The 25,814-nt window shown below is 45.5% G+C and overlaps 2 protein-coding genes across 2 annotated transcripts; both read left to right on the top strand.

The window, feature by feature from the left end:
- Positions 1-282: 282 nt before the first annotated feature.
- LOC124869756 (cadherin-7-like) lies at positions 283-11,619 on the top strand. The gene is made up of 11 exons (XM_047367849.1): positions 283-800; positions 3,215-3,509; positions 3,992-4,111; positions 7,613-7,780; positions 7,858-8,045; positions 8,329-8,582; positions 8,810-8,946; positions 9,030-9,151; positions 9,259-9,376; positions 9,479-9,724; positions 9,906-11,619. The coding sequence occupies exons 1-11, from the start codon at positions 501-503 to the stop codon at positions 10,340-10,342; spliced, it is 2,385 nt and encodes a 794-aa protein (XP_047223805.1). The 5' UTR covers positions 283-500; the 3' UTR covers positions 10,343-11,619.
- A 1,474-nt stretch (positions 11,620-13,093) lies between these two features.
- On the top strand, positions 13,094-24,792 carry dnajc1 (DnaJ (Hsp40) homolog, subfamily C, member 1). The gene is made up of 12 exons (XM_047367850.1): positions 13,094-13,471; positions 19,128-19,229; positions 19,307-19,353; positions 19,439-19,604; positions 19,690-19,787; positions 19,872-19,965; positions 22,257-22,335; positions 22,450-22,610; positions 22,744-22,863; positions 22,989-23,037; positions 23,881-24,278; positions 24,484-24,792. Exons 1-12 carry the CDS (start codon positions 13,310-13,312, stop codon positions 24,550-24,552), a joined length of 1,545 nt encoding a protein of 514 aa, XP_047223806.1. The 5' UTR covers positions 13,094-13,309; the 3' UTR covers positions 24,553-24,792.
- Positions 24,793-25,814: the final 1,022 nt, after the last annotated feature.

The following is a 25,814-nucleotide window of genomic DNA, read 5'->3' as shown; positions in this document are numbered from 1 at the left end:
TGTGTGTGTGTGCGTGTGTGTGTGTGTGTGTGTGTGTGTGTGTGTGTGTGTGTGTGTGTGTGTGTGTGTGTGTGTGTGTGTGTGTGTGTGTGTGTGTGTGTGTGTGTGTGTGTGTGTGTGTGTGTGTGTGTGTGTGTGTGTGTGTGTGTGTGTCACTCGTTGCTCCGAGCGTTAACTGGAGCAGATTTAACAGGATGAGCTGCAGATTTTTCCTCAGATTAACGTAATTCCAGCTGTAAACAGAATCCGGGAATGTGAAGAAACACTTGTTAATGGGTCACTTCTGTGCAGAGCAGAATCAGAACCAGCTCAGCTGGGCTGAAGCAGGGAAACTCTGATCCAACCAGTTAACAGATTATTGAAACTGGAGTGTTGGGATTTTCCTGGTTCCGGTCTGAAATGTTCCTCAGGATGTGACACTGAACCAACAGAATCGGGTCAGTGTTGTTTCTGGTGGAATCAGTTACACTGTGTTCCTGTGTGTTCTGCAGGAGGTGACTATGAAAGTTGGTTCCTTCTGGGCAGATGGGCGGACATCAGATGGTTTTCCTGGTTTTGCTTTTAGGTTTTTATCTTCAGAGATGAAGAGTCTCTGTTTTTTCAGCATCCTGTCCCTGTGGACAGAGCCAGGATGCGGGGTCATGATGCTAAACTCTGTGGTTCCCCGTGAGGCAGCAAGAACCTGGAGACCAGGTGGACAAGTTCTGTCCCACCTGGGGAGGAGGAGGAGGAGCTGGGTATGGAACCAGTTCTTTGTTCTGGAGGAAGACACTGGAGACGAGCCTCTGTATGTGGGAAAGGTAAGACAAGAAGCTTCTGAAAAAAAGATTAAGGATCTGGTTTTATTTCCACGAAATATCAATATATTCACATGGATTCAGTTGGGTTCTGTGTCCATTTCTTGTTTTGGTAAAAGCTGCTGTATGTTCTACTGGAGTGTGTGTGGAAATGTCTCGGCTCCACAGCAGCTTCATGGCTGTTCAACGTTTCTCCAGTTACTGGCAACACCCAGAAGGCATGCTGGGAAATTTACTGATGTAAAATGATTGTCTAAAGTACAGAAACATGATAGATAAGGATGAAAGGGAGCAGAGGATGCAGTGGCATGCCTGCTTCTTACCCTCCTTCAACATCTGGTCACCCCGTCACGATCCTGAGGTGTCAGGTTATGGTTTTTATTTCTGTTCATGTTGGACAGCATTTTCCTTGATGTTATGTTCTATAGGTCTTGCCATATTCTGCTGTTAGTTTTGCCTTTTGGGTTTTGCTACATCAGTTTATTTCCTTCTGTTCATTATGGTTAGGTGTATTTCTTTAGTTCATTCTTGTCTCTCTTGTGGTCCTTTTTTATTTAGATTGTTTTATGTTACATCTCTGTTTGACATTTTCCTGTCGTTTCTCTATCTCTGCCTCAGTGTATATTTTTACCGGTTCTCTTTGTTCCTCACTGGTTCCTTCCATTTTACTCCCATTTGGTCCGTTTCTCTGCTCCATACCTGATTTCTCCATGTTTCCAGTTGTTCCTGCTTGATTGCCTGATTTTGAAAGTTATTTCAATTTAATCTATTAAAATCATCTTCACTCTAAGTCTGCTCTGCATTTGAGTCTTTGCCATCCAGGGTTAAGACACTTTGATAGGCTTCTGCTTTTAATACAATTCAGCGACATCTGGTACTCAATAAACTTCACAGTCGCCATATGTCATCTCCCCTGATCCGCTTCATACACGACTTTCTCAGCAACAGAACGCAGGCTGTCAGACTCAGCTCTACGACATCTTTCATCATCAAAAATACAGGTGCACCACAAGGCTGTGTTCTAAGTCCCTTAACAACATCAACTCATCTCCCATCACCAGGTCAATCATATATTCAGATGGCACTACCATACTGGCTTTGCTCTTGGACCAAGACACAGTCACAGCCTACCACTTTGCCCAACGGTGCAAAGACAACCATCTTCTCCTCAATGCCACTAAAACAAATGAACTCATACTCAGTTACAGCAAAAACACCACCCCTCATGATCCCATATACATTGGCAATCAGTCACTTGAGATCACTGTGGATCACTTCAGATACCCTGGAATCACTCTTAACAATACACTGAACTTTAATCATCACACCATGGACATCATTAAGCGCTGCCAGTAAAGACCCGTGTCATCTGCAAGCTCACATCCCTCCCCATCAAGACACCCCTCTTGCTTCTTCTGTACCTTAGCATCATAGAGTCCATCTTGCCCTGTTGTGCTACTTGCTATTTCACCATGCTTCCTCTCAACAATAAAAACATTTTGAAAATGGAGTTTAGACGAAAATTCAGAATGAAAGACTCACCTTCACCGACTTCACCTTCCAATGACTCTTCTGTGCGTCTCCCGGCCATCCAATCAGCATCCTGTCCGCCTGATTCTCCATCCAATCACCTTCCGACACCTTGCTTTTGAAGGACCTTCAGCTGAGTTCATCCTTGCTTGTCAGCTGAGCTCTTCCCTCCTCCACCCCACCTCCACCATCTTCCTTCACATCTCCCCCTGGCTTCCTCGCTCCCTGGCCACCAATCCACTACCAGTGTCGGATCAGGGGGAAGACATATTTAAATCTAAGCCTTACAAATGATCATCTTAGCTCATGTCATTCTCAGCATTCATGTCTTCCTCCCAAGTCCGAGCGCCAAAGAAATAACCAGCTAATTTCACGTCATTAAAACTTTTTGAATTGCCATCCCTTTTCTTTGAGTCTTTTCAGATTGAAATCATACTTGTTTAGAAATATTTGGTCTTCCTACTTCCAGTCTGTCAGTTCTCGTTAACTCTGCCATCATCCACAAAGCCCTGTTGATCAGTCATGACTGTTATTATCCTTTACATTCATGTTTCACACTCCTCCAGTGAATAAGAACAGTAAATAAAGTATGAATCTTAATCTGAACATATTAAAGTAATGCATCTTTAAGGTCCTATGATGGAGATGTTTGGTGAAAGAGGGTCCACATTCAGCTCCAAACACCATCTAATCTTCCACATATTCCCAACCAGAAGGACGCTGGAACCTGGAACATCCAGAAAGAGTCCCACACTTTCAGGATGAGGGGTTCTGTAGCTGGTTGAACTGAGTTCCAGCTGCTGCTGCCAAGTTTTGTTCTTTCCCCTAATGGTTTAATGGGTTTCCTGTCCTGGTTTGACTGGTTTCTTTTGCTGTGGTCCCTGCAGCTTCACTCTGACATGGATAAAGGTGATGGTCAGGTGATGTACTACCTCAGTGGTGAAGGAGCTATGTCCATCTTCACCATTGATGAGCAAACAGGAGACATCCACGCCATCAAGAGGCTGGACCGGGAACAGCAGGCCTACTACACCTTGAGAGCCCAGGTCCGAGACCAGAATACACACCTGCTAGTGGAGCCGGAGTCCCAGTTCATCATCAAGGTCCAGGACATCAATGACAATGCACCCAGGTTCCTTAATGGCCCGTACACAGCCAGGGTTCCTGAGAGGTCCCCTGTAGGTGGGTCAGGAGTTTGAACAGGTCTAAAAAGTCTGCATAGTTCCTGATGTTAGATTTACTGACAATTTGTTTGGACAGTGCTGAACCAGAACAAAAGGTTTAACAGAAACTGGACCACACCTGAAATAAACGAAACTTGAAGTGGTTTATGCAACCTTGAACTGAAGCCTGTAGCTCCTTCAGCACCATGTCTGATTGATCAGCTAAAGCTAATTAGAAACCCAACAACATTGCCCAGCTGTGGGCCAAAGAGAGGTGCTTTTATTGTGAAAGCCACTATAAAACAGACTTTCACTGAAAAAGGCAGTTTAATTGTGAGAGTTACATAGTTCTGTGACTACTGAATCACTGCGTAGAGATATTTAAAACGTCAAATATTCAGATGTTTACAAGTGATCCTTCAGATCTACAGAGGTTGCAGTACTCTTTGGGTGTCGCTCGGTGTGCCGCTTTCAGAGCCTCAGTGGTGTGTTCTTCTGTAGGAACATCTGTGATGACGGTGGTGGCGACAGACGCTGATGATCCAACATACGGAAACTCAGCCCGGCTGGTTTACAGCATCCTGCAGGGCCTGCCCTATTTCTCTGTGGACCCAAATTCAGGTAAGAGCATACCTGGTCCTGAACCAGAGTCTGGACCACTGATGTTAGTGCTCAAAATTCTACCTTCAGCAATGCTGCGAAAAATCTAGGGTTGATTTTTGATAAACCCCTTTTTAAACCACTCAGAGCCTGAGAAGGCTTTACACGCTTTCATCGGCTCTAGAACTGACTACTGAGCATTCCTCTTTATGTTGGTGTCACTCGTCTGCAACTAGTCCAAAAGGCAGCTGCCCGGGTTCTTACGGTACCACCAAACAGGAGCACATCACTCCTGTTTTATTTCCTTTGGACTGGCTTCCTGTCCTTGTTAGAATAGATTTTAATCTACTGTTTGTTTTTAAGGTGTGAAATGGTTTTGACCCATCTTATTTATCTGATTTGTTCAATTCAATTCAATTCAGTTTATTTATATAGCACCAATTCACAACACATGTCGTCTCAAGGTTCTTCACAAAGTCAGGTTCATACATTCCAATTAATCGTAACCATTGAACAGTTCAGTCAGATTCAGTTATTTATTCAAATTGGATAAAAAGTTTTTCTATCTAAGGAAACCCAGCAGATTGCATCCAGTCAGTGACTTGCAGCATTCACTCCTCCTGGATGAGCATGTAGAGACAGTGGACAGTCACTGGTGTTGACTTTGCAGCAATCCCTCATACTGAGCATGCATGTAGCGACAGTGGAGAGGAAAAACTCCCTTTTAACAGGAAGAAACCTCCAGCAGAACCAGAACCAGGCTCAGTGTGAGCGGCCATCTGCCACGACCGACTGGAGGTTTGAGAGAACAGAGCAGAGACACAAAGAGAACAAAGAAGCACTGATCCAGGAGTACTTTCTATGTCTTGTTGTGTCTTTATGTGCGTAATAGATCCCTGAGGTCTTCATCCCAGTTCTTATTAAATGTACCAAGAACTAAGTATGTTCATTGTGGTGACAGAGCGCTCTCAGTAGCGGCTCCTAGACTGTGGAACCAGCTCCTTCTGGACCTACGCTCTGTCTCTGAACTGGACCGTTTGAAATCCATACTTGAAACTTTATTATCAAGAAAGACTTTTAATATCCAGTAGTTTGGTGGTACATTATTCCAGCGTTTGTACTGTTTTATTGCCGTTTCTGTTGTTGGTCGTTTATTATTCCTTTTATGAAATGTTTTTCCTTAGTATGTATAATTTGCACTTTGGTTGCCTAGTCAGTAGTTTTGAAAGCGCTATGAAATGAAACGAAATTATCCTGGACCAGTCTTTGGTCCTCACCTAGAGGAAAGCCCTTTTCCACTAGTCCTTCCTCAATGCAGTTTTGTACGGCTCTACTTGCTTTTTAAGGTTTTCCATGAGGAACGGTTACGTGGAACCGTAACTCTGCCTCCTATGTTTCATGAAGCGTGGCTGATGGAGAAGAACACTGCTGACCTGGAGGGGTATGCTGCTGTGTGCTGACAGAGACACTGTTTGTGGAGAACAGCTGGGCAACCAATGTCACAATGTGTGAAACTGGCTGTTCCAAACATTATGAAATCTTAACTTCATCATTCTGTCATCATAATCTTCCTCAGGAGTTCAGACTGATCTCTGTTATTCTGTTTTATGTGCCTGGGCCAGACTATGCTTTAGCAGCTGTGCAAGAAACTGTCTGTTAAATGAAGACAAGATTTGAACTTACTGACTGGAACCTGTTCTTTACCGAAGGGGTCTCCATTAAAAACTTTGAACTGCTGAATTTACCATCACCAGTTATATTATTTTTTGTGTTGATCATGTTAATAAAACAAGAAAAGTCAGGATCTACCCAAACAAGTCATGGGTTGATAAAAAATGTAATCATCTTTTTAACCAAAAAAAGAAGCTTTTCAGGGAGGAGATATGCAGAAGGTGAGGGAAGTAGGAAAGCATTAGGATGCATGATTAAGAAAGCAAAATTAAATTATAAAGACAAGGTTGTGTAGGAAATGCAAAACAATGTCTGAAAAGATTAATAAGAAGAAAACAAAGATTCTCCTCAGTATGCTGACCCCATCAGACTCGGAAATGACCTGAATGCCCATTACTCCAAACAGGACTTCAGTGATAAAGTTGATTTCATGTGTGTAGCTTTGAAACCTGTTCTTGTAGCATCAAGGGATCAGGAGGTCATTTCAATCTTTGATAGAGAAAATGAATCCCAATAAAGCTGCTGGGTCAGAACAAATTAAGGACAAAGTTCTGAAAGAATGTGCCACACAATAGGTTCTATGGGAAGAAACTTAAACAGAAACTGAATTTGAATTGCTCAGACTGAATCTGTATTTGTGTAATTTGAAATTAAATCCATTGGTTTGAAAATGAATTTCACTAAACTGAAACGGAATATAATGGTTTAAAACTGAATTAGTTTGCTTTGAAAATTGCTTTGCTTTGTATTGAAAATTCTGTTTAATTACTTTCATTTTCAGGTCTGTAATTCAATTTCAGTTCCAAAATTCAGTTTTTTGTGTCACACATCCAGGTTCTTGAAGCCAGAGATTAATCAAACACAGATTTACTGATTCACGGATGTCATTCACTATTGCTGGGTCCAGATTCAGGACTGCATCCTTTGAAGGACGCATTTGTTGCCGATAACGTCCTGGATGAGGTGACGAATGCTGTCCAATCTCCAAGGATCCAACAAATGCGTCCTTCTTATCCCCAGATTGAAGGATGGGTGAATTCAGAGGTTTCTTGTTTGAAGCAGTTTGCTGAGATGTCCTCTGATCACACCTGGCTGCTGTCCTAGTGTTGCTGCCACCACCAGTAATGCACGTTTCACCATATTAACGCTGTTTTAACGCAACTTGGCTTCTACCTGAACCGTTTATCATTGACGCTCACACAATGAATGACCCGAGACTCCCCCTTGGACGTCATTACCGGGCGACTTTGGGCTTGCAAAATTGAACATCAAAATATGATTGTTTTGTGTCACAGTTGTCTTTTATCATGTCTTTAATCCAAATATCATGTCAATTACAGCCCAATTCCTTCAATATTAAGTTGTTTTATTTCAATTTCTGCATTTGTGGGGAAAGCGCGTCACAGGAACTTTAACAAACTGTTGATAACAGGTTAGGGTTACGGAACCACCAGCTGATTGGCCTCATAATGACAACAAGCCCGTAGGTTTTCAGACTGATGGTTTTTTGTTTGTACTGATCCAATTTAACAGTGAAGAACCCTCCTGTACCAGCAGAGGTTCTGTCAAACCTTTAGTTTTATCATTTGTCATGAGCTCTTTTCATAGTTTATGCATCATTCTAAGTTGTTGATATTTTACAAGTAGCTTCCAGTTCATCTTATGGTTTACTCTTCTCTACAAGTCCACCTTGGGTCTCCAGCTTACGGTTTATGTTGGGTACGTCTCATGGTTTTACTCTTGGTGCACATGTTACTCTCCATCATGTGATTTATGAAAAAACCCTCCAGAGCACATGGTCAGCATTGGGGTTCACCTTCAACTCTCTGGATCTTCTTACCCATCCTCCAGGTGTTGTGCGGACCGCTCTGCCTGACATGGACCGGGAAATGAGGGATCAGTACCAGCTGGTCGTCCAGGCCAAAGACATGATGGGTCAAATAGGGGGACTGTCAGGAACCACAATGGTTACCGTGACACTGACTGATGTCAACGACAACCCACCTCGATTCCCCCACAGTAAGTCTGACTTGACCTTTATGACACCACAGACATGCACAGTGAGACCATATGTGACATGTCTTTGGGTTCTACAGGGAGTTACCAGTTCACTGTCCCAGAGTCAGTCCTGGTGTCATCTATTGTGGCAAGGATTAAAGCAGTGGATCTGGATTTGGGTCCAAATGCTGAAGTGGTCTACCGCATTCTGGATGGAGATGGACTGGGAACCTTTAGGATCCTGACTGATCCAAACACTCAGGAAGGACTGATCACTCTGCTCAAGGTACTGGTTTGTCTGAAGCAGATACTGTTTGGTGGTTACTGGGTTGACCCTGGGAACAACACAAGCCTTGTCTCTGAGGGAAAGATCCTGGTTTTCTTCAGAGTTCAGATTTTCATTCTTGGTTTCTTTGATGTGGAGTCACGTTTAAAGCTCTGAACTCTTTCTGCAGAGTCTCTGTGTAGCCCGGTGTTAGGGGGGTTTCAGAGATGTTATGGATACCCACCCAAAGATGAGTTTTCTTTGTGTTGGATGATCCTGGATCTGACTGTTTTCCTTTTTACAGAATCTGAACTTTGAAAATAAATCCAGCTACACTTTGAAGATCGAAGCCTCTAATCAAAATGTGGACACTCCTTTCCTGTTGGTGGGTCCATTCAGCGATACAACAATGGTCAGACTGCTGGTGGAAGATGAGGACGAACCCCCCATCTTCTCCCCCTCTGTCAGTCAGATGGTGGTTTCTGAGGGGGCTCCAGTAGGAACCAACATTGGGTCCGTTTCAGCTCATGACCCAGATGGCTCCAACAGTCCAATCAGGTGAGACAGGAGTGGACTCCAGAGAGAAATCAGTCAATGACCTGTTAAATAGTTTGCGGTACCTTCCATTCGTCGGTCCATGAATGTCCAGTTGGGTTTTTGGGAGTTTTTACAAAAACTAAAGCTTTTGTTATTTCTAGTATATTAATATTCTGAGTTGAGAAGTAGAACTTAGAAATGGATCTCAGAACATTTCAGCAAACAGCTCTCTGTCTCTCTGTCTCCAGGTACTCTGTAGACAGAAAGTCCGACACTGAGCATTTCTTTGACATTGACAGCAACTCAGGTGCCATCAGAACCAGCAGATATCTGGACCGAGAAATCAGAGTTCTGCACAACATCACAGTCATTGGCACTGAGACCTGTATGTTACATGACCTGGTGTGTTGTGTTCTTATTTGCTGATGCTTGACAGGAAGTAGCTGACAGGTGTGTTTTTGGTTTCAGTGGATCCATCTCAAGTGGGCTCAGCGTTTGTTCTGATTTCTGTGGCGGATGTTAATGATAATGCTCCGAGTTTCGCTGGTGACTACTGGACTTCCATCTGTGAGAATGTGCTGCCTGGACAGGTAAAGATCACCTGGATGTCAGGCTGGCTGTGAGCAGCAACAACTGCCCATGTCTATGTTGGTTGTTCTTTGAGGAGTCGGCTGACCTTAAGCGTTTCCTCCTTCAGATCATCGAGACTCTGAGTGCCATAGATCCAGACAATCCAGAAAATGGACATCACTTCCTCTTCTTTCTGACTGCAGATGCTACTTTGAATCACAGCTTCACCCTGAGGAACAACGATGGTACAGTCTACCTTACAACAGTGGGCCATAGTGGACCTTAAAGTCAGTCTGGGTTTCAGAGAGTGAACTTTGTGATGACTCTTCCTATCCCTCTGCTCACAGACAACACTGCCTCAGTCCTAACATTACAATCTGGTTTCCTGAGGCGAGATCAGCCCGTCCACTTTCTTCCCGTGGTCATCGCAGACGGCGGCAGTCCGTCTCTCAGCAGCACCAACACGCTGACCATCACCATCTGTGACTGTGATCTCCGTGGAAACCACCGCCACTGCAGTCAAGAAGAGCCTTGGCGTGGTGGCATGGGGACCACCACCGCCATCACCCTGACCTGTGCGCTCACATTCCTGGGTATGTCATGACATCATGGGGTCAGAATCAGATAGAAAGTTAAAGGCAGAACCAGGTCCGGTTCTTGTTGACACTGACCAGTGTGTTTTCTGTACCAAAAAACCCCTTTTTGATGACTCTGCTGAGATTTTAGCACAAACCTTTCTATCATTAACCTGCTAAGCCTGAACGTTCTTCTCAGGTGTCTTCATGGTAACCACTGTCATCAGATCCAGGAGGAGGGAGCCTCAGATGATGGATGACCAACAGGATATCCAGGAGAACATTGTCTGTTATGATGATGAAGGTGGAGGTGAGGCAGACACGAAGGCCTTTGACATGTTTGCCTTGAGACACCTGAATCAAATGAATCTGACAGGTGGGTGTGGTACCGCTGAGCCAGAGACCATGACCCAGAAAACCAGACTGCTCCAAGAGTTCATCAGAAAGCGGCTCCAGGAGGTAGACTTAGATCCGACAGTACCGCCCCTCGATTCTCTGCAGATTTATGCTTTCGAGGGGAGCGGCTCTGCGGCCCACTCACTCAGCTCCTTAAGCTCTGTGAATTCATTAGAATCTGAGCAGAACTTTTCTAAGGCCGTGGGGCTCAAGGTTCAGGAAGCTCATCGAACTCTATAGACATCGGCTGGAAGGGGGTGTAGCCTCATTGCAAAGCACAGCTGATTGGATGGGAGGTGGGAGAAGTGTCATCAGAACCATGGGAATTCTATCAGGCCCTAACTAGAAACCTCAGAACCATCCACCCATTATTCATCTCTATTATTTTTATTATTGTTTATCTGCTGACCCGGAGAACTCTATGAGAACTGCCCAATCACAGGAAGGAAACTGCTCGGGCTTCTATGTACTGATTCGGACTGACTGAAACCGGTCCTTTGCCAAGTTTTAATGACTCTTACACCTCATTCCTCCAAAGCACTCCTGTTTTCATGTGTTCTGTGACGTCACAGTCAAGGGTTCTGTTTCACTCTGAAAACACATCAGTAGAACCAAAAAGATCAGGAGACAAACTTTCAATCATCAGACTTCCTGATTTCCATTTTTTAGAAAATAATTGGAAATCTTTACATAGAAAAGAATAGAAAAGAATAGAAAAGAATAGAAAAGAATAGAATAGAATAGAAAAGAAAGTAATAGAATAGAATAGAAAAGAATAGAATAGAAAAGAATAGAATAGAATAGAATAGAATGGACATGGTCTTCCTCTCAGAACAAATAAAAGCAGGAAATGTGGATGTGACTGAACTTCCTGCAGAGATCTGGTTGCTGGTGTTCTGTCTTCAACTGGTGGGACATGTAGGAGTCCAGGTGTGATCAGCTGAACACCTTAAAGCTCTCCACCTCTTCTCTGTGCATGCAGACAAGAGGTCATCTTCACAGGGGAGCTGGTGCCTATCTCCAGCAGTCTACGGGTGAAAGTATGTAAAACTCAAGATTGTTTTTCCATATTGTAGTCGTTGTTTGAACTGATGTTTGATAAATGATGTGAACGATGGAAACCAAAGTCAAATTTCTTGTTTGTGTCACAAACTTGGCCATTAAAATAGGTTCAGATTCTGAAAGGAAAGAAATGAAACTGCTGCCATCTGCTGGTGGAAATTAAAAATGGAACATGATTTAAAAGTTGTTACAACATTATCTGATTATGATCTACTTTAATGAAACTGTCTCTTCAATCAGATGGGCAATACACGTTTAAGTTTTCCAATGAATGTTAATAGAGTATGACAGCTTAAAAGAGTTAAAAAAGAAAGTTAGGGGTGTAAAACGAGGTTCATGTAAAAGGTTTATATAGTGAGGTCCTCTGAGACCAGGTCAGTCAGGACCAGGCTTGTCTCACTTCTTTCTTCTGCCTGTAACTTTGTTTGTGGCTGAATTAAAGCTCCTGCTTTGAACTTTGCTGTCTCCAGAGGATTTTTCCCTTCACTCTAATTTTTCCAGTGACACAACAAAGCATTTTAATTACCTTTAAGAACCAAATATTACCCTTATAAAGGTAATCTTCTGAGAGGCAAGGGCGATTAGCTTCCCTCAACGGGTTCAAGTTGTGGTTTATGGAGATGATGGGGTTTGGTTCTGGGTAGGTTGGGTCTGCTTCCAGCATCAATGGGATCTTATCACTGGCTGGAGGAGTTCTGACCCACATGAAGATCAATCCTGATGAACGTTGTTCTTGTTGCCGAGAGCAGAAATAAAAGAAGCTGAAACCTTCTGGCTGACTCTCCAGCTTTATTCTGATCAGATCATGTCCTGGTTTCAGAGCTTCTCATGTGAACAGGCTCATTAAATACCATCAGAACTGCTGTTGGGTTTTTAGAACCAAGACAAAAAATAACAAAAGGAAAAATCTGGTGGATACATCTGGTGTAAAATGAAGCAGTCTCAGAAAAAATAAAGTTCACAACAGTTTCTGATAATCCTCCATTTTCTGTGCTGCTCAGTCAGGATCCCAGGGGGCGGAGCCTCTCAGCTAACAGGTGAAGGTCAACCTTTGTGGCCGTGCTGAACCGCTGCAGCTTCTGCTCTCCTTGTAATGTCAATATGCTGATGTGATTGATGTCTTTGTAAACCATCTTCAGCTGGACGAGGTTCAGTATGATTAAAAATCATGTTATTTAAATGTTCAAGATAACGCTTTGGATCATGCATCTTCTAATGAAGAAATTGTTCCACCAGCTCAGTTTCAAACCTGTTGATTTACTAACCCTAACAAAAACAGTTCTGATGTATGGGATCTGCAGCTGGTAGATCATCCTTCAGCACCTGTGTGACTTTTCCAACGTCATTTCATTTCATTGAGGTTTTTACACAGCTGCCAAACGTCAAAGCATTTCACACCAGTTGAGGTCTAAACTTTGACTGGGCCATTGCTATTATAAAGGTGATCACAGTTGCTGGTGATTTGTTTGTTGATCTGTGCATTTCATTTTTAGCAACTGGTACTTTCCCTCCCAGTTTCTAATGGAAGCAGGAAAGGGTGTACTTAGTTTTTCCATGCAGGAAGCTTCGCCTTTAATTCCATATTAGTTTGTTTGATGCTTCATTTGACACGTATGACCTTATGACCATTTTCAGACTAAAACCTTGGGAGAGGAAGGTGGTGGATTGAAGCCCTCGGTGTTTCAGCTCCAGAAACGTCGGAGCTGGTCCTCCGGACCTGCAGGGGGCAGGAGCGACTCAGTTACTCCATCTGCCGATCAACAAATTGAGAAAACGTCGGAGCTGGTCCTCCGGACCTGCAGGGGGCAGGAGCGACTCAGTTACTCCATCTGCCGATCAACAAATTGAGAAAACGTCGGAGCTGGTCCTCCGGACCTGCAGGGGGCAGGAGCGACTCCGTTACTCCATCTGCCGATCAACAAATTGAGAAAACGTCGGAGCTGGTCCTCCGGACCTGCAGGGGGCAGGAGCGACTCAGTTACTCCATCTGCCGATCAACAAATTGAGAAAACGTCGGAGGACGTGTAGGTTTTCCGGGCTCGGTGCTCTCTGCACTACTTCCCAGACCGTCCCGGTACCGAGTCCTGGCTCCATTCTAGTTACGTACATCCTCGAGTGTTTGGTTCCGATTCCCCTCGGACGGAGATGCAGGTCTGTGCGGGTCTGAGCGGGTCTCTGGTCCTTAGCCTGACCCTGGCACTGGTCTTTGAGGTTCCCAGTCTGTGGGCCTGGGAGACAGACCTGGAGCTGCTGGACCTGGTGGAGGAGATCCCGCAGACCTTCTACCAGTTCCTGAACTTGGAGCAGGTGAGCCCGTTTCCACGGCAACCAGAAGTTAGGTTCTGTCAGGGTTCCTGCTGCCAGCTGTTTGACAATCCTTGGAAAAGCCCCAGATTTAAGCCACCCCAGAACACTACCTGCAGAACCGAACACGCAGAGCCACCTCACAGTGCAGAACCTATAGACCGAACACAAACAAAACCAGTCTTGAGGTTCCTTCTGTGATTGTTTCCATTAGAGAACAGGAAGGAACCCCCTATTTTTGTTTCAGATCATCAGACTAATGGTAATCTGACAGGAAAGAGTAGCTCCGGACCTGGAAAAGTAATTACACCCTTATTAAAACATGAATTCACTGTAATTGACCACATTTTCTTGGTCCACTTTCAACAACCACACCCTGATCGCAGGTCATCTCCAAAAGTTAGAATATAGTGAAAATGTTTATTTTTTATCCCTCATTTCAGAAAGTGAAACTCAGAGCCGGTCCTACCCAATGTGGCACCCTGGGCAAGAGCAGACCACCCCATGTACAAGCTTAACAAATTATAAATAAATACAAAAAAATATGAAAAATAATATAAATACCCTTACCATAAAATAAAAATCCTGTAAATAGGTTAAAAAAAATGATAATAATCATAAGTTATAAATACAACAATCAACATAAAACATCAGATTTAATTATCACACAATAACTACACATTTACACGCTGGAAAAACTAAATGAAATACACTCACACACAGTACAGACCAAAAGTTTGGACACACCTTCTCATTCAAAGAGTTTCTTTATTTTCATGACTATGAATATTGTAGCTTCACACTGAAGGCATCAAAACTATGAATTAACACATGTGGAATTATATACTGAACAAAAAAGAGTGAAACAACTGAAAATATGTCTTATATTCTAGGTTCTTCAAAGTAGCCACCTTTTGCTTTGATTACTGCTCCGCACACTCTTGGTATTCTGTTGATGAGCTTCAAGAGGTCGTCACCTGAAATGGTTTTCACTTCACAGGTGTGTCCTGTCAGGTTTAATAAGTGGGATTTCAAGCCTTATAAATGGGGTTGGGACCATCAGTTGTGTTGTACTGGAGGTGGATACAGTACACAGCTGATAGTCCTACTGAATAGACTGTTAGAAAAAAGCAGCTAAGTAAAGAAAAACGAGTGGCCATCATTACTTTAAGAAATGAAGGTCAGTCAGTCTGAACAATTGGGAAAACTTTGAAAGTGTCCCCAAGTGCAGTCGCAAAAACCATCAAGCGCTACAAAGAAATTGGCTCACATGAGGACCGCCCCAGGAAAGGAAGACCAAGAGTCACCTCTGCTGTGGACGATAAGTTCATCCGAGTCACCAGCCTCAGAAATCGCAGGTTAACAGCAGCTCAGATTAGAGAACAGGTCAATGCCACACAGAGTTCTAGCAGCAGATACATCTCTAGAACAACTGTTAAGAGGAGACTGTGTGAATCAGGCCTTCATGGTAAAATAGCTGCTAGGAAACCACTGCTGAGGACAGGCAACAAGCAGAAGAGACTTGTTTGGACTAAAGAACACAAGGAATGGACATTAGACCAGTGGAAATCTGTGCTTTGGTCTGATGAGTCCAAGTTTGAGATCTTTGGTTCCAACCACCGTGTCTTTGTGCGGCGCAGAAGAGGTGAACGGATGGACTCTACATGCCTGGTTCCCACCGTGAAGCATGGAGGAGGAGGTGTGATGGTGTGGGGGTGCTTTGCTGGTGACACTGTTGGGGATTTATTCAAAATTGAAGGCATACTGAACCAGCATGGCTACCACAGCATCTTACAGCGGCATGCTATTCCATCCGGTTTACGTTTAGTTGGACCATCATTTATTTTTCAACAGGACAATGACCCCAAACACACCTCCAGGCTGTGTAAGGGCTATTTGACCAAGAAGGAGAGTGATGGGGTGCTGCGCCAGATGACCTGGCCTCCACAGTCACCGGACCTGAACCCAATCGAGATGGTTTGGGGTGAGCTGGACCGCAGAGTGAAGGCAAAAGAGCCAACAAGTGCTAAGCATCTCTGGGAACTCCTTCAAGACTGTTGGAAAACCATTTCAGGTGACTACCTCTTGAAGTTCATCAACAGAATACCAAGAGTGTGTGGAGCAGTAATCAAAGCAAAAGGTGGCTACTTTGAAGAACCTAGAATATAAGACATATTTTCAGTTGTTTCACACTTTTTTGTTCAGTATATAATTCCAAATGTGTTAATTCATAGTTTTGATGCCTTCAGTGTGAAGCTACAATATTCATAGTTATGAAAATAAAGAAAACTCTTTGAATGAGAAGGTGTGTCCAAACTTTTGGTCTGTACTGTGTATATATATAAACATAAAGCTATGTACCAAAAACGCATTACTGCATCCACTACAGCTAGACCTTTCTAGATTTTCTGTAGTAATGTTCATTGGGTATTGCTTTACATTACACATTCTGTGTTAGTTAATGGTAATAACTAGTTCTAATATACCTAAACTGAAGTTGCATTTTTCCCGATTTTGTGGTGATCCCTAAAGACCCTTAGCATTTGCCTATATTGCCTTAATTGGCCAGCCGCCTCTGATATAGATCCATCACTCGTCGTCTTCCGCTTCATCCGGGACCGGGTCGCGGGGGCAGCAGACTCAGCAGAGACGCCCAGACGTCCCTCTCTCCAGACACCTCCTCCAGCTCCTCCAGGGGGAGCCCAAGGCGTTCCCAGGCCAGCCGAGAGACATAGTCCCTCCAGCGTGTCCTGGGCCGTTCCATGGGCCTCCTCCCAGTGGGACGTGCCTGGAACACCTCCTGAGGAAGGCGTCCAGGAGGCATCCAGTATAGATGCCCGAGCCACCTCAACTGGCTCCTCTCGATGTGGAGGAGCAGCAGCTCTACTCCGAGCTCCTCACCCTATCTCTAAGGGAGAGCCCGGCCACCCTACGGAGGAAGCTCATTTCAGCCGCTTGTATCCAGGATCTCGTTCTTTCGGTCATGACCCAAAGTTCATGACCATAGGTGAGGGTAGGAACGTAGACCGACCAGTAAATCGAGAGCTTCGCTTTTCGGCTCAGTTCTCTCTTCACCACAACGGACCGGCACAGCGCCCCCATTACTGTGGCAGCCGCACCGATCCGTCTGTCGATCTCCTGCTTCATTCTTCCCTCACTCTTGAACAAGACCCCGAGATACTTGAACTCCTCCACTTGAGGCAGGAACTCCCCTCCGACCTGAAGAGGACAAGCCACCCTTTTCCGGTTGAGTACCATGGCTTCGGACTTGGAGGAGCTGATCTTCATCCCAGCCACTTCACACTTGGCTGCGAACCGCCACAGCGCATGCTGTAGGTCTTGGCTAGAGGGGGCCAGCAGGACCAGGTCATCCGCAAAAAGAAGAGACGAAATCCACTGGTCCCCAAACCAGACCCCCACTGGCCCTTGGCTGCGTCTAGAAATCCTGTCCATAAAAGTTATGAACAGAACCGGTGACAAAGGGCAGCCCTGCCGGAGTCCAACATGCACCAGGAACCGGTCCGACTTAGTTCTGGCAATGCGGACCAAACTCCTGCTCCGCTTGTAAAGAGACCGGATGGCCCCTAATAAAGGGCCCCCGACTCCATAATCCTGGAGCGCCCCCCACAGGGCACGATGAGGGACACAGTCAAATGCTTTCTCCAGGTCCACAAAACACATGTGGACCAGTTGGGCAAACTCACATGAACCCTCGAGTACCCTGTAGAGGGTATAGAGCTGGTCCAGTGTTCCACGGCCGGGACGAAAACCACACTGCTCCTCCTGAAGCCGAGGTTCGACTATTGGCCGGACTCTCCTCTCCAATACCCTGGCATAGGCCTTACCAGGGAGGTTGAGGAGTGTGATCCCCCTGTAGTTGGAACACAGCCTCCGGTCACCCTTCTTATGAAGGGGGACCACCACCCAGTCTGCCAGTCCAAAGGCACTGTCCCCGACAGCCACGCAATGTTGAAGAGGCGTGTCAACCTTGACAGCCCTACAACATCCAGAGACTTGAGGTACTCAGGGCGGATCTCATCCACCCCCGAAGCCTTGCCACCGTGGAGCTTTTTAACCACCTCGGTGACTTCAGCCTGGGTGATGAAAGATTCCAACCCCGAGTCCCCAGCCTCTGTTTCCACCAGGGAATGCGTGACAGCAGGATTGAGTAGATCCTCGAAGTACTCCTTCCACCGCCCAATAATGTCCTCAGTCCAGGTCAGCAGCTACCTACCCCCATTGTAAATAGTGTCGACAAAGCATTGCTTCCCCCTCCTGAGGCGCCTGACGGTTTCCAAGAATTGCTTCGAGGCAAACCGGTAGTCTTCTCCATGGCCTTACTGAATTCCTGGCAGGCCCGAGGTTTTGCCTCTGTCACAGCCCAGCCCCTCTCTTCACCTGAGTGTCCAAAACATGCGACCGAAGGTCTGACGACACGACAACAAAGTCGATCATCGACCTCCTGCCTTGGGTGTCCTGGTGGCAAGTGGACTGATGAACAGCCTTATGCTTGAACACGGTGTTCATTATGGACAATTGGTGACTAGCACAGAAGTCCAATAATGAAACACCACTCGGATTGAGATTTGGAAGGCCATTCCTCCCGATCACGCCTCTCCAGGGTAACTGTAGTTTCCCACATGGGCGTTGAAGTCCCCCAGGAGAATAATGGAGTCCCTTGGAGGGACACTATGCAGCACCCCCGACAGGGACGCCAAGAAGGCCGAAACGACAGTCAAAGACCTGTCCCCAACCCGAAGGCGCAGGGATGCGATGCTCTCATACACTGGGGTAAAACCCCAACCAACACGAGATGGCTGAGCTAGGGGGCAACAAGCAAACCCACCCCAGTCCAGCTCCTCTCGAGGAGATGGGTTCCAGAGCCCACGCTGTGCGTGGAGGTGAGCACGACTATTCCTAGTCGATTTCTCTTGACCTCCCGCACAAGCTCAGGCTCCTTCCCCCCCCAGGAACATCGTGCTTGGTCCGGCCGGGTCCCACAAGGAGCAACCCGGCCACCAGGCCTGGCTCGAGGGTGGGACCCTGGCTCCACTGTATGGGGCGACGTGCCCCAATTATGTGGTCCTCATGAAGGTGTCTTGAACTGCTCTTTGTCTGACCCATCACCCAGAGCCTGTTTGCCATGGGAGACCCTACCAGGGGCATTTAAGCCCCAGACAACATAGCCTCTAGGATCATTCGAGCACTCAGACCCCTCCACCACGTTAAGGTGGCGGTTCAAAGAGGGGTTCCATCACACAGAGAGAAATGATTCAGCTTTTGTTTCTTGTATTTTTGATGACTGTGGCTTCCAAAGAATGGAAACCCAAAATTCAGTGTCTCAGACAACTAGAATATTACATCAGATCAATAACAACAATATTTTAAACAGAAATGTAAGGGATTCTGAATCATTTGTTCATTTCTGTGCATTCTGTGAATGTTGGATTTTCATTCTCTGGAAGCCAGAATCATCAAAATAAAGGCCTGAAATATTTAACTCTAGTTGTAGAAAGTTTCCCTTTCAGAAATTAGGGGAAAAAATATTGACCTTTTTCACAATTTTCTATTTTTGAAGATTAACCCGTACTATAAAACCTGTAAAAAGAAAAAAGACTGTTCAGCTGTGTCACCTGTCCCTCACCTGTGTGCCTGCCAGGATGCGGCAGCAGCAGAGATAAAGAAAGCATACCGTCGGCTGTCTCTCTCTCTACATCCTGACAAGAACAAAGATGAAAATGCTGAGACTCAGTTCAGACAGGTGACTAAATCCCTACGACATGACCTGAAACGGTAAGCCGACACGTTAGAGCTCATTGTCCTCTGGTGTGTTTTCAGCTAGTGGCCATTTATGAAGTTCTCAAGGACGAGGAGAGGCGGCGCAGGTAAGACTCAACGGTGTCTGTCTGCTAATAAGGAGAGAGAGCCACACTTGTCCCTCTGTGGAGCTCAACAGGTGCGTCTTCACAGGTACGACGACATCTTGGTGAACGGACTTCCTGACTGGCGGCAGCCCGTCTTCTACTACAGACGCGTGAGGAAGATGAGCAACGCTGAGCTAGGCTTCCTGCTCTTCCTCATCCTCACCGTGGGACACTATGCTGTCATCTGGTCTATCTACCTGGAAAAGCAGCTGGTGAGGCAGCCAATCAGTGAGGAGCAAGAATCAGACAGCCAATCTGATCACTGCATGTCATGTGACCTGAGCCCTACATTTCCAGGATGAGCTGCTGAGTCGGAAGAAGAAGGATAAAAAGAAAAAGCTAAGTTCCAGACCTACTGAGGAAATCCGGTGTAACGGTCAGGACCGCGCTGACAGGTACACCTATGACATCATCATCATCATCACCAAGGTCTCTGTATTTCCTCGCTGTTTGTTTATATTCAGGTTTTGTTGTTTCAGGGACCTGGAGCGACCTCACTGGCAGGATATCCTTCCTCTCAAACTAACCATCTGGCTTTATCTGTCCGTCAAAAACCTGCCTCAGACCGTCCAGGTAGGACAGAGCAGGCCTCACTGGTACTGGACCAGGCCCAGACTTACACCCTGGTTCTGGTCATGAAATTGGTCCTAATTTCTCTCCTGTCTAGTTTCCCCAAAAAACACCTTCCTTTTAAGGTAAAAACAGCTAAGTGGTACCTCCTGCTTGCCGTACGTTGGTACTAAACGTCTGAGGTCCAAATCTGATAGGAATGTCTCATTGCTCTATAAACAAGAACAACATTAAACCAAAACTGTAAAAATGTAGAGGTGGAGCTAACAAACACTAAAGCATTCACATGATGAAGTCCCCACTCACCTGACCTGAACCTGTCTGGACACTAGGTGGCGCTTGTTATTTAGTGATTGTCTGATGGTTGCGTGTTTACCAATGTTTAATGAATTTCATCAGGTGATGCAGTATTATTTGACCTCCGAACTCCTTAGCTTGAAAACCCAGTTGGTTCGGGCAGGTCGTCAGAGTCCAGAGATAGTTTGGACCGGACTCTGCTTTGAACTCCTCAGATTTCTGAGGCTTTCTTTGCTCCGTTTTTCTGATGGACTTCACAGAAAGCAGTAAAACCTCTGAGCCCCATCTAGTGGATCAGACTGGCCACGGTCCTGGACTAACTAGCTCTTCATCTGACCACACTTGTCCCAGTCTCATTCCTGGTCTCAGTCTCTGTCCTGTCCTTTTCTGAGTCTGAGCTTGTGGTCCTAGTCATTGTTCTGGATCTTGGTCTTAGATCTACAGTGAGGAAAATAAGTATTTGAACACCCTGTGACTTTGCAAGTTCTCCCACTTAGAAATCGTGGAGGGGTCTGAAATGTTCATCTTAGGTGCATGTCCACTGTGAGAAACATAACCTTAAAAGAAAAATCTGACATCACAATGTATGATTTTTTAATAATTTATTTGTGTGCTACTGCTGCAATTAAGTATTTGAACACCTGTGAAAATCAATGTTAATATTTGGTACAGTAGCCTTGGTTTGAAATTACAGAGGTCAAAGGTTTCCTGTAGTTTTTCACCAGGTTCGCACAAACTGCAGCAGGGATTTTGGCCCATTCTTCCACACTGTCGCTGAGTTTGAGCTCCCTCCAAAGATTTTCTGTAGGATTCAGGTCTGGAGACTGGTTAGGCCACTTCAGAACCTTGATATGCTTCTTAAGGAGCCACTCCTTGGTTATCCTGGCTGTGTGCTTCGGGTCATTGTCATGTTGGAAGACCCAGCCACGACCATGATCTTCAATGCTCTAACTAAGGGAAGGAGGTTGTTCCCCAAAATCTGGCAACACATGGCCCCAGTCATCCTCTCCTTAATACAGTGCAGTCGTCTTGTTCCATGTGCAGAAAAACACTCCCAAAGCATGATGCTTCCACCCCCATGCTTCACAGTAGGGATGGTGTTTTTGGGATGGTACTCATCATTCTTCGTCCTCCAAACATGGCGAGTGGAATTAAGACCAAAAAGTTCTAGTTTGGTCTCATCTGACCACAGAACTTTCTCCCATGACTCCTCTGGATCATCCAAATGGTCACGGGGAAACTTAAGACAGGCCTGGACGGGTGCTGATTTAAGCAGGGGAACCTTTAAACTATGACGTCTTAGTGTATTACCCACAGTAACCTTGGAAACGGTGGTCCCAGCTCTCTTCAGGTCATTGACCAGCTCCTCCCGTGTAGTCCTGGGCTGATTCTTCACCTTCCTTAGCATCATCCATACCCCACGAGGTGAGATCTTGCGAGGGGCCCCAGTCCGAGGGACATTGACAGTCATCATTAGCCTCTTCCATTTTCTGACAATTGCTCCAACAGTTGTTCTGTTTTCTCCAAGCTGCTTGGCAATTGCTCCGTAGCCTTTTCCAACCTTGTGCAGGTCTACAATTTAGTCTCTGGTGTCTTTGGACAGATCTTTGGTCTTAGCCACATTAGTAGTTAGTCTTACTGGTTGTGTGGGGTGGACAGGTGTCTTCATGCAGCTAACGACCTCAAACAGGTGCTTCTAATTTAGAATAATAAGTGGAGTGGAGGTGGACTTTTTAGAGGAGGACTAACAGATCTTTGAGGGCCAGAACTTTGCTGATTGGCAGGTGTTCAAATAGTTCTTTGCAGCAGTAACACACAAATAAATTATTTTAAAAATCATACATTGTGATTTCTGGATATTTTTGTAGAGTATGTCTCTAACAGTGGACCTAAGATGATTTCTCAGTGGGAGAACTTGCAAAGTCGTAGAGTGTTCAAATACTTATTTTCCTCACTGTAGGTGGGTCTGAGTCTCAGCCCTGGTCTCTGTGTTCCAGGAGGTGAAGCAGTACTATGAGGACTATCAGCAAATGAAGCAGAAACAGGAAGCTGAAGCTGAACAAGAAACTGCTCCAAGTAAACCAGTTTTTGTCCTTCTAGGCTTCTGTACTTTCAGATTAGAACTGATCCTAGAACCAATCAAGAACTGATCATTCCTGTTGCTCCCTTCTCCTGCCTCTGTCCTCGCAGGAGAAAAACGACCAAAAGTCAAGAAGCCCAAAGTGGAGTTTCCAGTTTATGTACCTTCAGAGAACCAGAGACATCAGAGCTACGACCAGACCACATCCATTGAGGACATCGAGGACCAGATGGATGACTGGCTGCAAGATTTCAAAGCTGCCAAGAAGAAGGTGATATGTTTCTGATGGAGAAACTGAAGAATGCTGAGACACCGGGACAGGCGTCCTGAATCTGTACTTAGCTTTTGCGTGGCCTGTCCACGGTCTGTCTCTCCCCAGCTTCATCTTGTCCCTCTGTCTTCAGGTATCAGAATGGACAGAGGACGAGCTGAGCCTCCTCAGCAGGTTGATGGTCAAATTCCCTGGAGGAACTCCGGGCCGATGGGAGAAGATTGCTCAGGAACTTGGAAGATCTGTATCTGCTGTGAGTTTAAAGCGGTCTCTGATGCCATAAGACTGGTACTGGTCCTGGTCCTGGATCTAGAACCGTTTGCTTTAGACTCATGTTGCTGACTTTATTTGGTCTAAACCTGATCTTTTCTTCTGCAGGTGACAACGAAAGTCAAGCAGGTGAAAGACAATGTGAACCACACCTCAGGTACATAGGTTCTGTTCTTCAACAGTTAGAATTTTTGTTGACTTAGGTTCTACTGTCAAAGTCAGGTTTTACTGTCTAAGCATGGTTCTTCTGCCAGAATCAGGTTCCTGTCACCATCAGCTACAGTTTATGGACTTTGGTCAGTGGGGGCCTTCTTTCTAAAATTCGGGTTCTTGTGTCTGACAGCAGGACCCGTTAACATCCGGTTCCACTGTCAGAGTTCAATTCTGCTATCAGTGTGAGGTTGTTTTGTCACAGCCAGCTTCTTCATTTTGAGCCAGGTTCTAGTGGGCTTGGAGTGGACTTTAATCCACAAATTGATGTTCTGTGGTCAGATTCGGGTTTCTCTTTAATTGTCGTGCTCCTCTTGAAGAAAATACTTTTAGATTCAGGTTCTTCAGTTGGAGCCATTTTCTATTGTCAGTGCGAGGTTCTTTTGTCCAGGTTCTTCTTTCAGAGTCTGGTTCCAATATCAGTTCTGGTTCGACTGTCTGTAAAAATGTACCTTCAGTCATGCTCTACTGTCGAAGTTGTGTCCCACTGTTGATCTCAGGTTCTGCTGTCAGTGTGAGGCTGTACTGTCCCAGTCGGTTCTGCTGTTATTATCTAGTTCTACGACCTGTATCGGATTCTTCTGTCAGATTTGGGTTCTTCTGTCAGTCAGGTTCCGCTGTCACATCCCGACTCAGACTAAGTCCGTTTTCTTTCCTCGCAGGTTGTTGTACTGCTGTCAAAATGATGTCTTGCATTCACAGTCAGGTTCTATTGTCCTCCAGTTCTTTGCTGAGTACCAGGTTCTACCCAGGACAACTCTGATGGAGTTTCTGTTCTCTAATGTTTCAGGTCTGGTCAAACTCTCAGATTTAAAGGCTCCTCCTCTTCCTGCGAGGTCAGTTCCTGTGGACGACAGTGTGATGACTCAGAGAGTGGGCGGGCCCAGCGAGGAGGAGCAGCAGCCGGAGGAGGAGGAAGTGGTTCCGGCCGTCCAAAGGAGGAACAGGAAGAGTTCTTCGGCAGACAGTGGGGAAGGGAAGGCCCGAGGTCGGCGACAGAAAGATTTTGATCCAACAGCGGTGGGCGAAGAGGAGGAGGCGGAGATTCAGGAGAACAAGGAGAAGGTGAACCCTGCAACATGGACTCAGAACCAACAGAAGTTGCTGGAACTGGCTTTGCAACAGTTTCCCAGAGGAACCACAGAACGTTGGGACCGGATCGCCAAGGTGGTCCCAGGAAAGTCCAAGGTAAGATGGACAGCTCTGATTGGATTCTGTGCTGATTTTGGTTCTGATCCTGGGTCTGTCTTTGTTTTTTGCACTGATGGGACTCTGTATATGGATTGGGTTCTATCTGTGTATTGGTTTTGAACAGGTTCTTTCTTTGCACTGGTTCCGATCCTGTTCTATCTCTGTGTTGGTTCTGACCCGGTTCTGTCTGTATTGATTACAGGAGGACTGTATGATCCGTTATAAGATGCTGGCTGAACTGGTTAAGAAGAGGAAACAGGTGAAGAGTTGATGAACGCTGACTCCGCCTCCTCCTGCTGCTGCCAGCTGATTGGTCTGAAGGTACAGACACACCCACCCAGGTGTGTCTGTACCTTCAGGTCACCTGACCTCATGTGCCTTACCTCCATTCAGCATGTTGCCAATCAATAATCATTATTTATTGTTTCCTTCAGTTGTTTACAAACAGAATATCCTGTAAACAGTTTTTATTAGCTTGTTTGTTTCCAAATAAACATCCAATCATCAGCGACATGTTCCCCGTCTGTTCTGAACTTAACACTGGTTCTACCAGAACTGACTCTGGGTCAGAACAATGAGTTGTCTTGTTCAGTACAACAAGGATCCCTCATGATCTGTACCAAACTCCTCCTTCTGTATCAGTCCCTTCCTGGGTCAGAACTGGACCTCCTGAAGCTCAGGTTGGAGGTTTTAAAGTCATCTTGTACAAGAAGAGCAAAGTTTTCACCAGGATGTTTGCTGAGTCTCTCTAACCTCAGACACACATCTGTTACACACAGAACAGGAGAAATTCTAAAGATCTACGAACCCAACAGTGAGAAGCTTCTTGGCACTCAAGTTATTAGGAGAACCGGCTCGTTTGTTCTGTTCCAGCTGCAAAGCAGACAACCTTCAGGAGCAGAGAAACCCACACAAGGTTCCAACATCATAAAGACACAACACAACCCACAAGTTCAAGACAGTCACACCACTTCATTAGATATAAGCAAGAAACTAATTCTTCTGCCACAGAAATCATCTCACATTTGGGTCGTGAGGTGCGAACATGTTCAGTTAGAACTTTAATACAGTACTGGACAAGGACTAGAACATGGTCTTCTTTCTGCTGATGTTCTCATGAACGGTAGAGGCGGTATAGTGATGAGGGAGCAGCACCTTTGGGTCCTGCAGAGGGACCAGCTGTAGGTGGTTTGTCAGTCTGGATCAGAGCATCAGCTGAAGTCCAAATGTTGAGGGAGGAGAACCATCAGAACCATAGTCTGTTAGAGCTTCCCTGGACAGCAGGTCAGTTCCCCAAAATATTCTCCTCATCCCAAACCTTTCCTCCGCCTGGTTCTGCTCAGCCTCTTCATCACATCAGAATGCAGCCACAGGCCCATGGAACCAGACCGCCGTTCAGATAAGAACAAACCTATGATCCATTTAACAGAACTTAGCGGACTGTCTAGATCCGGCCCAACGTCTTCTCACGGTCTGATGTCTATTATGCTGTTCTTCTCTTAATGGGACAATCATTTGGCCACATCTGCTCAA

Source organism: Girardinichthys multiradiatus, chromosome 6, assembly GCF_021462225.1.
Source record: "Girardinichthys multiradiatus isolate DD_20200921_A chromosome 6, DD_fGirMul_XY1, whole genome shotgun sequence".
In the NCBI taxonomy this organism is placed as follows: domain Eukaryota; kingdom Metazoa; phylum Chordata; class Actinopteri; order Cyprinodontiformes; family Goodeidae; genus Girardinichthys; species Girardinichthys multiradiatus.
The sequence above is the reverse complement of the archived record's forward strand: the minus strand, read 5'-3'. Positions and strand labels throughout refer to the sequence as shown.